At 45.4% G+C, this 14,691-nt stretch overlaps 2 protein-coding genes across 2 annotated transcripts; both read left to right on the top strand.

Annotated features, from left to right (window-relative positions):
* Positions 1–1,070: 1,070 nt before the first annotated feature.
* Positions 1,071–6,413, top strand: LOC147239973 (hydroxycarboxylic acid receptor 2-like). Its single transcript, XM_086195383.1, has 3 exons — positions 1,071–1,243; positions 1,808–2,225; positions 4,584–6,413. The coding sequence occupies exons 2-3, from the start codon at positions 1,836–1,838 to the stop codon at positions 5,253–5,255; spliced, it is 1,062 nt and encodes a 353-aa protein (XP_086051509.1). The 5' UTR covers positions 1,071–1,243; positions 1,808–1,835; the 3' UTR covers positions 5,256–6,413.
* Positions 6,414–13,166: 6,753 nt separating this feature from the next.
* Positions 13,167–14,214, top strand: LOC147239974 (uncharacterized). Its single transcript, XM_086195434.1, has 3 exons — positions 13,167–13,260; positions 13,335–13,393; positions 13,460–14,214. Exons 1-3 carry the CDS (start codon positions 13,238–13,240, stop codon positions 14,140–14,142), a joined length of 765 nt encoding a protein of 254 aa, XP_086051560.1. The 5' UTR covers positions 13,167–13,237; the 3' UTR covers positions 14,143–14,214.
* Positions 14,215–14,691: the final 477 nt, after the last annotated feature.

Consider the following 14,691-nt stretch of genomic DNA (forward strand, 5'->3'; position numbering starts at 1 on the left):
CACACACACACACACACACACACACACACACACAACCAACATAACCACACGCACATCAAAGAAAATCCCACACATACGGCATTACTGCATGCGCACCAATACACACACACAATGCACACACACAGCATGAGTACACACACGCAACATTACCACCGGCATACCTGACATCCGCATTCACACGCAACATAACCACATCCAACACAATCACACATACATACGCAAAGACACACCATAAGTACAGCGTGTGCACACACAAACACACACACACACACATACACTTGTGTGCACAAACTGTGTGCCTAACCTGAACCATAATTTTAGCCTTAAAACCAAGTCTTGTGCTTCAAAGAGCCCTTTGAATGTGTGGGGAACGGCCAAGATGTCCTCACTGGAGAATAAAAACATGTCTGGGCTCTCACTATGCACCAAGTAAACACACACACACACACACACACACACACACACACACACACACACACACACAGGGATAGAACTTGAAGCGAGGTTTTCTGGAGACGAATCCCTCCTTCACCTGAGAGATTAGCGTATTATCACTCGAAACACTCCGAGCAGCTTATTTCTCGCCTCTTTGGAGTTTCAGAAATTGGAAAAACAAATTAGCTGAAGAAAGTATCAAGCAGCGAGCGGACGGATGAATCCACGCCGCGCTTCAGACGGGATTAGAGTCACGTACTCGGGCAACAACACGGGCGAGTTTCACCTGGATTAGTCACAGCTCAGTATGCAAAAGTGGACAAACCATGGAAGCTGCCACCGTGCTGGTTCGTCACCCTCAAGCGTGACATCGGTGACCTCAAGTTTCAACACTTCCTCTGTGTTTTGTTTTGTTTTTTTCCCAGCAGAGGAAATCTCCTGACACATAGTTTGACCCGAAGAATCGGAAGATTTCATGACAGAAAACCCCTGATGGTTGAGCAACACCGGCGCTGTGGTGGCCTTTCACCTCTCACCCGGACACGATGGCAACCTTTTCCATGTTGGGAAGCCCAAGTCGACCCTCAACAGGCCTCAGACCCCCGTCTGCAACGACGCTGATTAATCCAGACTCTTAGATGAGGAAATATCTCGGCCATTTCTGGGCTTGTCAGAAACCACAAGTTCACAAGTTTCACCACAAGCACCAGTGTGGTAATCGCTGACAACATAGGAAGACCTGCGGTGCAAACGCAGCGGCGCTGAACCCCCCCCCACAAGGCGCCACCATCCCACCTGCGTCTGACCGGTGAGTCCTGGATCTCAACCTTTTGTGTCGTTTTAAATGCGTAAACACAATTATTTGAGTTTCCATGCCGTCATTACCGAACATTGGTTTTGATCTGAGGTGGAAATCTTTTTTTTTTCTTCTTTTTTTTAACCAAATGCATTTCAGAACACTTTCACTGCGGTGGCTTGCTTCATGTTGAGCAGCGTTTTGAAAAATGCACAGCGTAGGAATGTGTCAACCGGTAGGTTTTACATTGTTGGTGAATTAAAAAAAAATAAAAAAAAGGTCAAAAAAACAAATCGTGTTTTTAAAATAATGACTTTTTAATCTCATAATGATGGTCAGAGGATTGAGATTTTTCATCGAAAACATAGCAGCCACAAATTCTGGCAGGTTTTGGGAGAGTTAAATTCAAAAGCCGCGTGAACACTCGAGCTGGTGTCAAAGACTTATCTTTTGGACAGAATCTAATCTGCCGAAAAGAGGAAGTCTTCTAAAAACACAAGGGCTTCATTTCAGTGAAAGAAGAATACAGTACTTCCTGCATTTCAAACTCTTTTTAAACCAAACGGACTCGTCCAGAGTAGGACAGAAGTGTTCTACTGCCAGGATGCTGTCAGACCATTCAGACAACTTCACCACCCCGGTGCCTCGCGGCGGCGGCGGCGGCTGCCCCCCTGTTGGGATTCAGCTTGAAGGTGTGATCCTGCCGCCAGTCATCTCCATTGATGTCATACTGGGACTGCTGGGTAACATCGTGGCCCTGTGGATCTTCTGCTTCAAACTGAAGACCTGGAACCCCAACAACCTGTTCCTCTTCAACCTGGTCATCGCCGACTTCATGGTGCTCGTCAGTCTGCCTCTGAGGATCGATGCCTTGGTCCGGCGCCACTGGGTGTTTGGAGATGGCCTGTGCCGGATCAACCTCTTCCTGATGTTTTCCAACCGCTCGGCCAGCATCGCGCTCATGACGATGGTGGCGATTTACCGCTACTTTAAGGTGAGGAGACAAAAATCCTGCCTACGCTACATTACAGAGGTGATTCAAAGTGAGTTGTTGGATTCGCCAATGCTAGCAGGTCCTTGGTATGTTACTCATTACAATGCACACACACGCACACACACATTCTTGTACTTATATGTACTTTCATTGATGTAATACATTCCCTGGCCCCTCACCCTAAACCTAAACATCTCAACTGACTGCCCGACCCTAAACCTAATCTGAACCTGATTCTAACCTCGACCCTAAAACCAAGTCTTGACCTTCAAACAGCCCTTCGAAGACGTGAGGACCGGCAAAAACGTCCGTTGGTTAAATCGGTATTCTAGTCCTCCATAGGTAGCAAGTACAAGAACACACACACACACACACACTCTCTCTGTAATAATTAGCCGGGCTCCATGGTAGACAGAAATCATAAGATATAATGTGAAAAAGCTAACGCTAAAGTACCCCAGAGCCTCGCTCACCAAACCAGCTGATGTTTTGTTGATGACGCTACGCTGTATCTCAGTGTCCTCCAACACTTCAAATGACAATCTGAGCATTTCTGCCGTTTAAAAATATACACTGTTAGTGGGTGGACTTTGGCCTTTGCCTGATGTTAAACTGCAGCCATTTTATGGATGTGTTTTAATTGAACTGCAGTGAAGAGCAGCAGCCTGGTGATTTCAGCTCACAGCTGGAAGGAGAGGAAAAACAGTAGAGTGAGGGAGCGCTAACTGTTGAAACTGAGTGTCCAACATCTGCTTGGTGCTCCTTTTTTTGGGGGGGGGGGGGGGGGGGTCACACTGATGCGTCACTCGACCTGAAAACTGCAGCTCCAGGTCGTCTCTCCACGGCTGAAACTTATCATCGCTGACTGATTTAAAGTTGTTGTCAACTTTCAGAATCGACGTGAGAGTGTCTCATTATTATGTTTACTGGCTGTGGCTTCATTTTTCGTGTAAATATATCCATCCATCCATCCATCCAAAAAAATCCTGCATTTCCCAGTAGAAAAAAAAGGAAATCAGCCTCGTTAATGAAAATCTTGCAATGTTAAGACACAATTCACATATAAAGTAAAAAAATGTTAGATCAAAAAGCTAAATTATGAGATAAAATTTCATATTTTTGAGATTCAGAAATCTCATAATTGTGAGGAGATGACTTTACATGTGTCTGCGTGCCCTTAACACTTTAGTGAGGGCTCACGTCAGTGCTAGAGTTCAGAGTACTTTAATGTACATATATAGATATACATATATGTGCTTCATTTAGAGAAAACTACTTTGAGAAAGCAAAATGTAACATATCCTGTATTTCAAACTCTTTAAAAACGGACTCATCTAGATTCAGATGGAAGCGTTTTACTGCCAGGATGCTGTCAGTTGTTTTTATTTTATATATATAAAGAATAAATATCGTCACCTCCTTGAAAAGAATTGCCTCATTCATTTTTCGTGTTTTTCAAAAAAACACGAAAAAATTGGGACAAAACATCATAAGGAGTTGTTTTAGGCAACAAAAAAAAAATTGTTAAAAAAAAAAAAAAAGACTTGGGCAATTATTATTTTAAGAAGGTGAGGATATCGGTGGAAGTGGTATTAACACTTCAGGGAGGGCTCATGTCACAGTACTGACCAGCACCTGTTAGTCAGCTGCAAAAAAGAGGAAGCCCTATAAGTACATATATATCATATATACACATATGATGGATACATTATATATGAGTTCTCCTTTTACAGATACCATCTACGAGTAAGCAGAACACAATACTTCCTCTATTTCAAACTCTTTTTTTCTAAAAAAAAAAAACCCAGACTCACCTGTGAAGTGTGTTAGTGCCAGGAAGCTGACAGAGTTTAGACAACGTCACCACCTCGGTGCCGTGTGGAGGCGGCGGCGGTGGCGGCTGCTGCCCACCTGCTGGGACTCAGCATATTCAGGGGCTCCATTATAGACAGCAAACTGTAGATATGATGAGAGGACGCCAGCACTACAGTACTGAAGAACGGCACACAAGTCAGCCTGATCTCTCGATGACGACGCTCTGCTACACATCAGTGTCCTCGAACACTGAAAATAACAATCTCAGCATTTCTGTGGTCAAAATCTACACTTTTAGTGGATGGACTTTGGTACGGACCATCGCCTCACATTAAATTGTAGTTATTTTATGGATGATGGCCAGAGAATTCCAGCTCAGTCTTGGAACTTCGTGACCTCAAAACACAGGAGCCTGGTCCAGTTTGAGAAAAAAAACACAAAAACAAAAAAAAAAAAACGCCAAAAACAAAAGGGCTTTTTAGTGATGTCATCCCATCACCTTCCTGCAAAAGTAAGATCCTGATGTTTGGACTTTTCTCTCAGGTGGTCCATCCTCACCACCGGTTCAACCGGATGACCAGGAGAAAGGCCAGATTGCTGTTGGTGTTTGTCTGGCTGTTGGTCATCAGTCCTCGGGTTCCAATGCTAGCTTACAACCACATCAAAGGCGCCGGCAACACCACCCAGTGCTTCTTCTTCACGTCTTACAAGGAGGTGTCACGTGGCATCATCATACTGCTGGCAATGCATCGTATCCTGACAGTGGTGGAGTTCATCATCCCACTGGCCATGTTGATGTTCTGCTCCATCCGGATCTCCAACTCCCTGAAGGGTCGGCAAAGAGGCAACTCTAACAAGGTGCGCAAGGCCATGCGGATGTGCATTGTCATTGTCGCTGTGTTCATGGTGTGTTTTTTACCCACCACTGTGACCACTATCGGCATTTGGGTCATACGCTCGCAGCGCCCGTTAGACTGCAGCGCATTCTACACCTTTACCCAGCTCAACATTGTGTCTCTGGGGCTGAACTTCCTGAACTCAGCCCTGGACCCCATCGTCTACATCTTCTCCAGCTCCATGTTCAGGAAGGCCCTCTGCAGCTTGCTGCCCCGCGTCCTTCGCTGCGGCGAGGAAGATGTGGCTAGTGATACAGGAACAACATCGCAGTCCACCAGCCAGCAGGCGCTGAAATCCCTGAGGTCCATCAGAGAGTGAAGCCATGGGAAGACTTTCTAGTCAACAACTGCAAGACTTCCTCTCTTCTACATGAAAATGCTTTAATCAGGGCCTGAAACCCAAAGGGGGCGAAGACCCGACGGTATCTGTTCTGTTTCTTTCTTTCTTTCTCTTTCTTTCTAACTCTGCCATTTTAGACCTCAATTTGTCCCCCTAAACATGGCCAAAAACTCACCAAATTTGATGCTCAAAAATTTGGTAAAATGTATTAAAAAAAAAAAAAAAGTGCCAGAATGTGCTCCATGTGGCCACCTAGGTATCAAAAAGGAGCGCCACGGCCCGTAGGAATGTCGTCGCGAAATGGAACTAAAACTCCATTATTCGTCTCATCAAGACCTACGAATCATACGCTGACACCCTGACCTAAACCAGGAAGTCCACAATATGCACATGAAAGTACGACTTTGCGCCAATGTTGGACCCCGAACAAACGCTATCGCCTCCTAGGGCGTGAGTGCTATTGCCTTCAAACTTTGATACAAGACTTATGGCACTGTGCTGGACAAAAGTTGTAAACTCAGATGGTTTTGGATTCTGTAAGCCCCGAACGTTGCTGTGCCACATTGCACTTTACAATGTAAACCGAAGGGGAGGCAAACTCTGGACAGTAACTTTGTGTCAAACTGAGGCTTCTGACGTCTAAACCAGAAGTCTGACCACTTTCCGACCTGCATCACTGGATTCAGGACAAATTTTCCTGCTTAAATGTGAATTCTGATGTAGGGTCTGCCCAAAGTCAAGGGATTTATGATGACATTTCACGACAAGAGTACTCTAAGATTCCCATCAAACTGATAGAGCAAAGGAAAGGGCGGGGGGTAAAACCAGTGCTTTCAGCCCAGGCCTTTAAACATCTGCGTGGGACTGAAGCCCTTTGACTACACCGCGCCCCGACGCCAAGAGGGTGCGATGGCCCGTTCAACACTGCTTGCAGCTTTAATTTTTTATTTGGTGCTGTTGAAAACACAAATAAAGGCACTTAATTTGTTGCTGGTGTAAATGTACTTCCATCCATTTACCATTGAACCAGTCTGTGTTTTTATCATCTATTTATGGAGTGATTTTCATTTATAACACAATTTTCTGGCGTTTACGAGTGTATACTGTAATCTTTTCGTTACAGCTCAGAATAAACACTCAAACCAAAACTTGTCTTTTTTTGTATCTGACCTGTGTTGCTCTGTCATTTTGTCTCGCTGCATTCTTTTTACGGAAAGTACTTTGTTGTTTCTTTCTTCTTCTTTTTCAAAATGCAAATTCACACAAATGTGCGAATACACCTGCCTTTCCAAAACACACCTCCAGCGTGGCAGACAAATGCTGCTAACAGACACACTTATGAGGTCACACAATAACATGATGGTTTTTGGAAAGACACTGGGACATTTTCTGAATTCGCCACGATAATTCTGCATGGTATGATCCCAAAATGAACTGGTCCGGGGGTGAGGTCAGCAGGTCAGTGTTTTTCGTCCACATTGCAGTAGAGGTCGCAGCCCCTCGGGCGTTCGCCTGAATCTGTTCCTGATGTTCCGATCGCTGGAGATGCTGCAGACACTGCAAAACCCCGACCATGAGGCCCACCAGAGCCGCTTTGGGGGACTGGGGACTGTTTTTATTGCCTGAGTAGCAGGCCGCCTCAGTTAGATCCTTCCTTCCGTCTGTTAAGGGTCATGGGGGCTGGGGGGGGGGCCTGGAGCCTCTCTCAGCTGACATTGGGTGAGAGGCGGGGTTCACCCTGGACTGGTCGCCAGTCCTTCGCAGGGGCCTCTGTTAGATGTGATGGATTATGTGCACCATCAAGTGGTCAGATTGTATAACTGCACCTGCTGACTTCCCTCCTGGTCCAGTTTAATGACTTTTTTTTTTTTTAAAGGTAATTAGCTTTAATAACTGTATTTATCTCTCTGATTTCACAAAGCGTGAGCCGTAACACCTCACATCCCCCTCACGCTGGTCCTTACAGAGACAGATGAACACACACACTGGTGATGGGCAGCTGATTGAAGAGACAAGAGGTGGACACACACTCACATGGGTTGATTGAGACAGGCGAAAGAGACTCCGTCATCATCTGTTCAGCCTTCCCTCCCTTCCCTTCGTCCGTCTCAGCTTCGATCACTCTGCCTTTTTTTAAATTTCAAGCACAAGGACACAACAGCAACCTTGAAACTCCCCACCACCTCGTTTCAGGTTGTTTTAATTGAACTGTAGTGAAGAGCAGCAGCCTGGTAATTTCAGCTCACAGCTGGAAGGACAAGAAAAACAGCTGAATGAGGGAGCACTAACTGTTGAAACTGAGTGTCCAACATCTGCTCGGTGCTCCTTGGCGGTCCTTTTTTTTTGGGGGGGGGGGGGGGGGGTCACATTGATGCATTTATTTCCAGGTCATCTCTCCACGGCTGAAACTGATAATGGCTGCCTTATTCAAACTTGTTGTCAACTCCCAGAATCGATGTGAGAGCGTCTCATTAGTATGTTCACTGACTGTGGCTCATAAAGTAGCCAGAATGGTTACAGTAATAGTAGTAATAAAGTCAATATAAATATGTATGTATACATTTATGAAGATTGAAAAGGTAAATGATGAGATGAAACCTTTTTTTTGGGGGGACATTTTTAAATCTCCTTCTTAGGAGCGGAGGGTTTTTATTTATAAAGGTGTCCACATGCTGTCAGCACTTTGGTGAGGGCTCATGTCACAGCTCTGACTCACATCTGCTAGATAGAGTCAGAGCTGCAGGAAAGAGGAAGTCCTTTTAGGACACACACGTACACACGTTTTTATATACATTTTATACGAGTTCTCCTATTACAGATACCATCTACGAGTAAGCAGAACACAATACTTCCTCTATTTCAAACTCTTTTTTTCTAAAAAAAACCCACTCACCTCGATGTAGATGGAAGTGTGTTAGTGCCAGGAAGCTGACAGAGTTTAGACAACGTCACCACCTCGGTGCCGTGTGGAGGCGGCGGCGGCGGCGGCTGCTGCCCACCTGCTGGGACTCAGCATATTCAGGGGCTCCATTATAGACGGCAAACTGTAGATATGATGAGAAGACGCCAGCACTACAGTACTGAAGAACGGCACACAAGTCAGCCTGATCTCTCGATGACGACGCTCTGCTACACATCAGTGTCCTCGAACACTGAAAATAACAATCTCAGCATTTCTGTGGTCAAAATCTACACTTTTAGTGGATGGACTTTGGTACGGACCATCGCCTCACGTTAAATTGTAGTTATTTTATGGATGATGGCCAGAGAATTCCAGCTCAGTCTTGGAACTTCGTGACCTCAAAACACAGGAGCCTGGTCCAGTTTGAGAAAAATAAATAAATAATGTGTTTAGTGATGTCATCCCATCACTGCAAATGTAAGATCCTGATGTGTGTGCTCCCAACTAAGGTGGTCCATCCTCACCATCGGTTCAACTGGGTGTTCAGCTGTGTGTGTGTGTGTGTGTGTCCAAGAGCTGAAGGAGGTCTGCATCAATGCCTACAGACACAAACACATGATCATTAAAGGAGTGAAGAGGCTCTTCATGCGAATCAAGAAACAAAGACGAATAATGAAGCTGCGTGCCGGCTGCAGACGACCTTTTGGAGGTCCAGGAAATGAACATGTGATCATGATGTCACTGAAAAAAAAATTCAATCAAGTCAATAAGACTGAACATTAAAAGATATTTCCAACATTTGGGCACTGCTTGCGGTTTGCTGGTTGGGCCAGGTTTGAAAATCACAGCGTTGGCAATGCTAGTTAGCATGCTAATACAAATGAAAACTGCGTATTTTTGCCACTCACAAAATAGGGCTGTTTTTTTGTTTTGTTTTTGTTCTTTTGAGATTTAATTAAAATTACAAATGTTTACCTGTTTTTGTGGTCAAATTGGTTGAATTCACTTAGCTTTTGAATAAATTTCATGGGAATCTAATGCATTTAATTGGGAAGAGCTTTTATTTTGGTGTCTTGCATTTCTTTTTATCGGGCTGTCTTGTCACGTGTTCTTAGTAAAAAAAAAAAAAAAAAATCAAATGATCATGTGTAGTGGATGAATAATAATAATAATGATGAGATGCTAAGTGCTCCACACAATAATATGACGCTGGGTTAAAGTGCACACGCAGCCGGACGAGCCTCCATCACCCGTTTCCTTGAGTGTTTTTAATGTGAAATGAGCTGAAAATACACCAAAGATGGTCAGTTGTTGAAATACAAACTGAAACATGTCTGTCTGGAAACATGGTGGCAATCTGACTCTTGTATCAGCATCGGTTCTTTTTGTTGTTGTTGCTGGTTTTTTGTTTTTTCTTGAAGGGCAGAGTCACCGCCCCCAGACACATAGGCGCTGGATAAGTGGCGGCTTGTGCTCAGACTCCGGACATGCAACGTCTTGTGCCGAGACCAAAAGCAGAGCAGAAGAGTCTCTTCACAATCCAGCAAGAATAGATGTCCACTCGAGCAATCAGCGCCGCTATTAGCCTGCGAAATGAGATGTGGTGGTCGGCTTGAGAGAGTGGCAGAGACATGAGGAGGAGTTGGATGGTGGTGGTGGGGGTGGTGGGGGTGTTCATCTCCGCTGAGTCCACATTATCACATTTTTTTGTATTTTAAAAGTGCAAAATGGTGCCAGAAGTTCATTTATTAGCGAGACGAGGCTCCACCAGCTGATACAATCCCACATGCCGAGGGAATCGACAAATAAAACCACACGACCAGACGAACGTTGATGAGATGAAGGGTGCGAGGGGCTGTTCCCCCCCTTCTGTTCCTTTTTGCAGTTCAGACTGGTACCCCCCCCCCCCCATTAATTTCAGATGAACATGCAGAATTGGGTATTTGATGTGATGTTTTATTCAGACCTGAACATCCGAGTTTAATTGTTTTAATATCAAGCGGTATATAACCTTTACTTGTTTATTTTCCATTTGATTTACATTGTAAGATTAACGCTCAGTACGAGTCTCTCTGACTTGTTTGTACCAAAACCCTGATAGCTGTAAATGAAGCGCTTCATTATCTGGTGAGACAATCCAGGGGAAGGTAAAAACAAGTCTCCGGTTGATTTCTTGCAGTTAGATAGCGGTTTGGGGTTTATTTTTTGCAGTTGGTCACCACAGCTTTGCAGTGGTTTTTTTTTCTGGTTTTCAACCATACGGAGTGTCAGTGAATGCCTCCCTGATCCCCTCATGTGAACATGAAGCCTCGAGTGCCTGCAGAGGACAGAGGGTGAGATGAAGAAATGCAGATGAAGATGAGCTTCTGCCTCCTTCCGCGCACAAAGAAAAACTTGGTTTACACACTTAGTAAAGCATCTGGGTTTCCTGTCAGATGATTCATGGAGGACAGAATTAAAGAACAACAAAGTTCTGATGCTAACATGTGATTTCAGTGTTTCTCCTACCTTTTATTGTGTCTCCATCTTTTAATTGAGGTCACGTGCGTGTAGAGGGCTAATACCTCTTCTGACAATTCGTGGACGTCTTCAAGGTGTCAACTCAAAACAATAACGAAACACCGCTTCATTCTTGAAGCTGTTGTTGTCGTCATTCCAACTCCTGCCACTTGTTTTATCATGTAATTTTTAACCCAAGCACACAAACCAAAAGCTCTCAATTTTTTTTTCCCATCTGAAATGAAGTTGAGGCAACAAGAAGCATGAAATGGACTCAACGTTCCTGAAAGCTGCTGAGTGATCAGACCTCACTAATTAATACTAATTAGTACCGCGTTCTGCTCTGTGATTTCGCTCCTGCGGCGTTTAATTGGATGTTTTGTCTCTTATTAGCTCCAACATGCCTGGAAGACTCGCGTCAGTTCCAATCAGCTCTTTGACATGTGATAATTTGATCTCGCCACCTTTAGGAACAGAGCCGCGGCGTGGGGAACCACGCCTGTTCACCTCAGGCTCCCCACCATCACAGGGCCGGTTCAAGCCCCCGCTGGACCGCTTTCAGGAACGTTGAGTCATGCAGGATGATCACCTGCTTCATGGTGACAGCGGATTCTGTTTGACGTCATCTTTCAATACACAAGCGAATTAAAACTCTTGTGCCACTCCTGATATCAAAGGGTGATCCACAGGATTCCTGAGAAGAGGGGAGGCTGATAGAGCTCAGTGACGGGCGAGCACGCTCCGGGCTGGAGCCACGCAAGGGCTGAATTTGGCCTTTAGCACATTACAAGGCAACGGGTGTTGGTCAAAATAAGCACCTGCCGCGATCCTGATGAAAGTAAACTAACATTTCCAAGTGGAAACTGCATCCATGTTGTCAAGTCATTGAGTTGCAGGGCTACAAGTTCTTCAAGACCCCTGGAGGCACTGACCAAGCACAGGTCCTTCATGAACAAGTTGACAGCAAGAGGCACACAAGCAGTCACAGATTTGTTAAAAAAAAAATTAGAGACTGATTGCATCATGGGGGCAACCTACAGTAGACTAAATCATAAGGCGCCGGAACACAAAAGTACATCCGACAGCTCAGGGGTGAGAGCCACAGGTCCCGGAACGTATCCAGAAAACATGCTGAGAACAACATACAAATGCCCACTCGCCATGCTGGGAGACGTACAGGACTCAATCTCAAATAATAGTCTTGGTATACATGTTATGACGGTAATTTACAATTATTTTAGGCTCCTCTGCACAGCACAGGCGAACGCCCACATCACCACAGGTGGGACTTACAGTCTCCAGTCAGCGACTCATTTCTCAGCAGGTCTAACAATGAACACAAACAATGAAAAAGAGCTCACAATAAATCACACGAATCTTACGTCATTATTGCGGTATTAAGAGATCATCCCATCCCTGACCTGTCGCTGGACGGCCCTCACTCTTCTCCCTCAATGCGCTCTCCCTAATCCTGCTGGAAGCGAGCTCATGTCGCGGCTCCCGCCTCTTGCCCTGGCCGTTGTAGCGGGCTAGCTGATGCCAGGGTACCCGGCTGTTGGTGGTCCACCTGGCTGACTGCTAGCGCTGGAGCTTCCTCCTGCTCCGACTGGCGGTGAACCTGACCAGCTGCTGCCTCGGTGCCAGCCTCCAGCCCCGGCTTGGCAAGCTGGAGGTGAACCTAGCTAGCTGGAGGTAACCTGGCTAGCTGTGGCGGCGCTAGCCTCCTGCTGCAGCCGATTTTGATCGTCAACATGACCGCTGCAGCCGCCCTCGTCGCCGCCGCATCTCGGAGGCTTTTCTGACTCCGTTTGAAGCGTCATGCAACTCTTCCTTCTTTTTGAAAAAACAGACAGCAAATTTAACCGTCTTTTTCGACATGTTGGCGTTGAAATAGCAACTGTTTTTTTTCCCTCTCTGCTTGCTCCTCAGATGTGGTGAATTTTTTGTTTGTTTGTTTGTTTGTTTTTCCTGTCAGGGGCGTGGTTTGTTGGCATCAGCGCGTCAACAGACTCTTTCAAATGACGTAAAATCTTACTAAAGAAAATGAAATTCTTAGGATTTGTTCTGTGAATTAATAATATTCACATTATTATATTATTTTAAACATTTTTAAAACGTTTATATAGGTTTTGTTTTTTTGTTTTTTGTTTTTTGAAATAGGAGAGGTATGGGAACTGCCCAAATAAGTACCGGAACACAGGAAGGCCAACATTCAGGCCCCAGTGTATCCAAACATTAATAAATGTTTGAATCCATGAGGAATGTGCAACCTAACTGGGTTATGAAGATGGTTGAGGTTTTTCGGAACATCGATGAGAACCAAATAAATCTATAATGGAGAAACAAGTCAAAATGTAGGTTTTGTCATCCTGAGCACAAGATGGCGCTATTGATGTGAAGGCCCTACATTCTTCTTTACTGATTGGTCACAAGTGGAGCCTCTTGATTGGTCTCCAGGTGTCATCAATCACTTTGATTCGGAGGACAGTATAAAAAGCAGCTTCTGTCTTCAGTCACCATCCAGCTGAAGAAGTTGAACTGTTCCTACTGGTGAAACAATATGGAGCTTGGATTTGTTGCAAGGTGAGTTGGTGGTTGTTTTGACAAATGTTCTTTACAGTGTAAGAAGTGTTTTAACTAATAAAATTCTCTCCCAGGATTTCTTGGATTTGCCTGCTGCTCAGCAGTGGTGCTTGCTTTCCTGCAGCACAAGGAGGTATGTTAAGTCAAAATGACACAAATCCCTGTGCCAGATTTATGACACTCCCTTAATCTGTTCCAGTTAACAAGCCATCCCAGGCCAGCCAGGGATCTTCAGGTGTGGTCACAGGTGTTTACCCAGGTGCAGGTGTCTACCCTGGTTATGACCCCAACAGTTATGTTGGGTCATATGACACAACCTATCCCTCAGTCGCTGTTGCAGACCCTTCACCAGGTGCTGCTATGTTGGTCAACCCCCCTGTTTTCCCAAGCCAAGTTGACTTCACCCGCACCTCTGCTACTGGATCAGGTGGACACTCAGCTGTGGGTTCAGGCTCACTTGCTTCTGGAAGCTCCGCCGGGAGCTCTCTCGGTGGAAGCAGAGGCTCGTTCACTGGCGGCTTAGCTAGCCGGAGGATCCCAGAAGGAGTTCAGGTCTTTCCAAGCTTCGGGGGTTCAGCAGGTGCAGCCTTTGACCCGAGCTCCCAGTCTCAGTCTTCTGGTGCCAAAGGACTCTGGGATACCACTGAGGAGACCTCTCTCCCTGTGCCACCATCCTACATCATCCAGAACTGGAACGGCTATGACAGATATCATGAGCTCTACTCCCACAAGAGATACTCCCCAGAGTTCCCTGAACCCATCACCGTTCTGGTCTCCAAGCCTGCTGCTGCTCCAAGCAAGACTCCAGTCAAGGCTCAGGCTCCTGTCATGGCTCGGCCTCAGGCGCCTGTAGGGACTGTGCACCAAGGAAGAAAAATCTAACCAGAGGTTCTGTTTTCAAAAGCTGAACTTTCTGTATCTCAGCACTAATAAAGTCAGAGTATTAAAACCAAATTGTACTGTTTACCTGGTCATATCTTGCACTGCATGCAGACCTCAGCTGAGGGTTTACAGCTGCCATAACTGGCATGACAAACCAGCATCATTTAACTGCTCTATTAGTGTTGACATGAGCATTGTAAAACTCTAAAGGCATTTACACAACAGTCCATATTGACTCTCCAAAAGAGCAACAGCTCTAAACTTGGTCTCTGTCGAACAAACCGAGCCTCATCCAACTGCCAGAAACTTAATCCAGATACAGCTTTAGTAACTGTTCCTTAGTTGAGTATTTAGCTACATTCTGGCCATGAGGAACCTGTCTAACGGCACCCTCAGCTTCCAGTTGAGCCTGGGGGCATAGACCCTTGTGTGTTTCCTTGAAACTTTAATTTGACACCCAAACTCAATGAAAAACATACCACATTGGTATTTAAATAGACACAGGACCAACACAGTTGTACTTGTCTGACCAGGACACAACCCTGACCG

The sequence above is a fragment of the Aulostomus chinensis genome, chromosome 23 (assembly GCF_037954235.1).
Source record: "Aulostomus chinensis isolate RoL2024-O1b breed Wild chromosome 23, RoL_Achi_v1.0, whole genome shotgun sequence".
Taxonomy (NCBI): domain Eukaryota; kingdom Metazoa; phylum Chordata; class Actinopteri; order Syngnathiformes; family Aulostomidae; genus Aulostomus; species Aulostomus chinensis.

Excerpts from the sequence above, each read along its gene's own strand:
- LOC147239973 (XM_086195383.1), top strand. The coding sequence starts at position 1,836 with ATGCTGTCAGACCATTCAGACAACTTCACCACCCCGGTGCCTCGCGGC. Across the intron at positions 2,226-4,583 it reads CGATTTACCGCTACTTTAAG|GTGGTCCATCCTCACCACCG; the intron begins GTGAGGAGACAA and ends CTTTTCTCTCAG.
- LOC147239974 (XM_086195434.1), top strand. The coding sequence starts at position 13,238 with ATGGAGCTTGGATTTGTTGCAAG. Across the intron at positions 13,261-13,334 it reads GAGCTTGGATTTGTTGCAAG|GATTTCTTGGATTTGCCTGC; the intron begins GTGAGTTGGTGG and ends ATTCTCTCCCAG. Across the intron at positions 13,394-13,459 it reads CTTTCCTGCAGCACAAGGAG|TTAACAAGCCATCCCAGGCC; the intron begins GTATGTTAAGTC and ends AATCTGTTCCAG.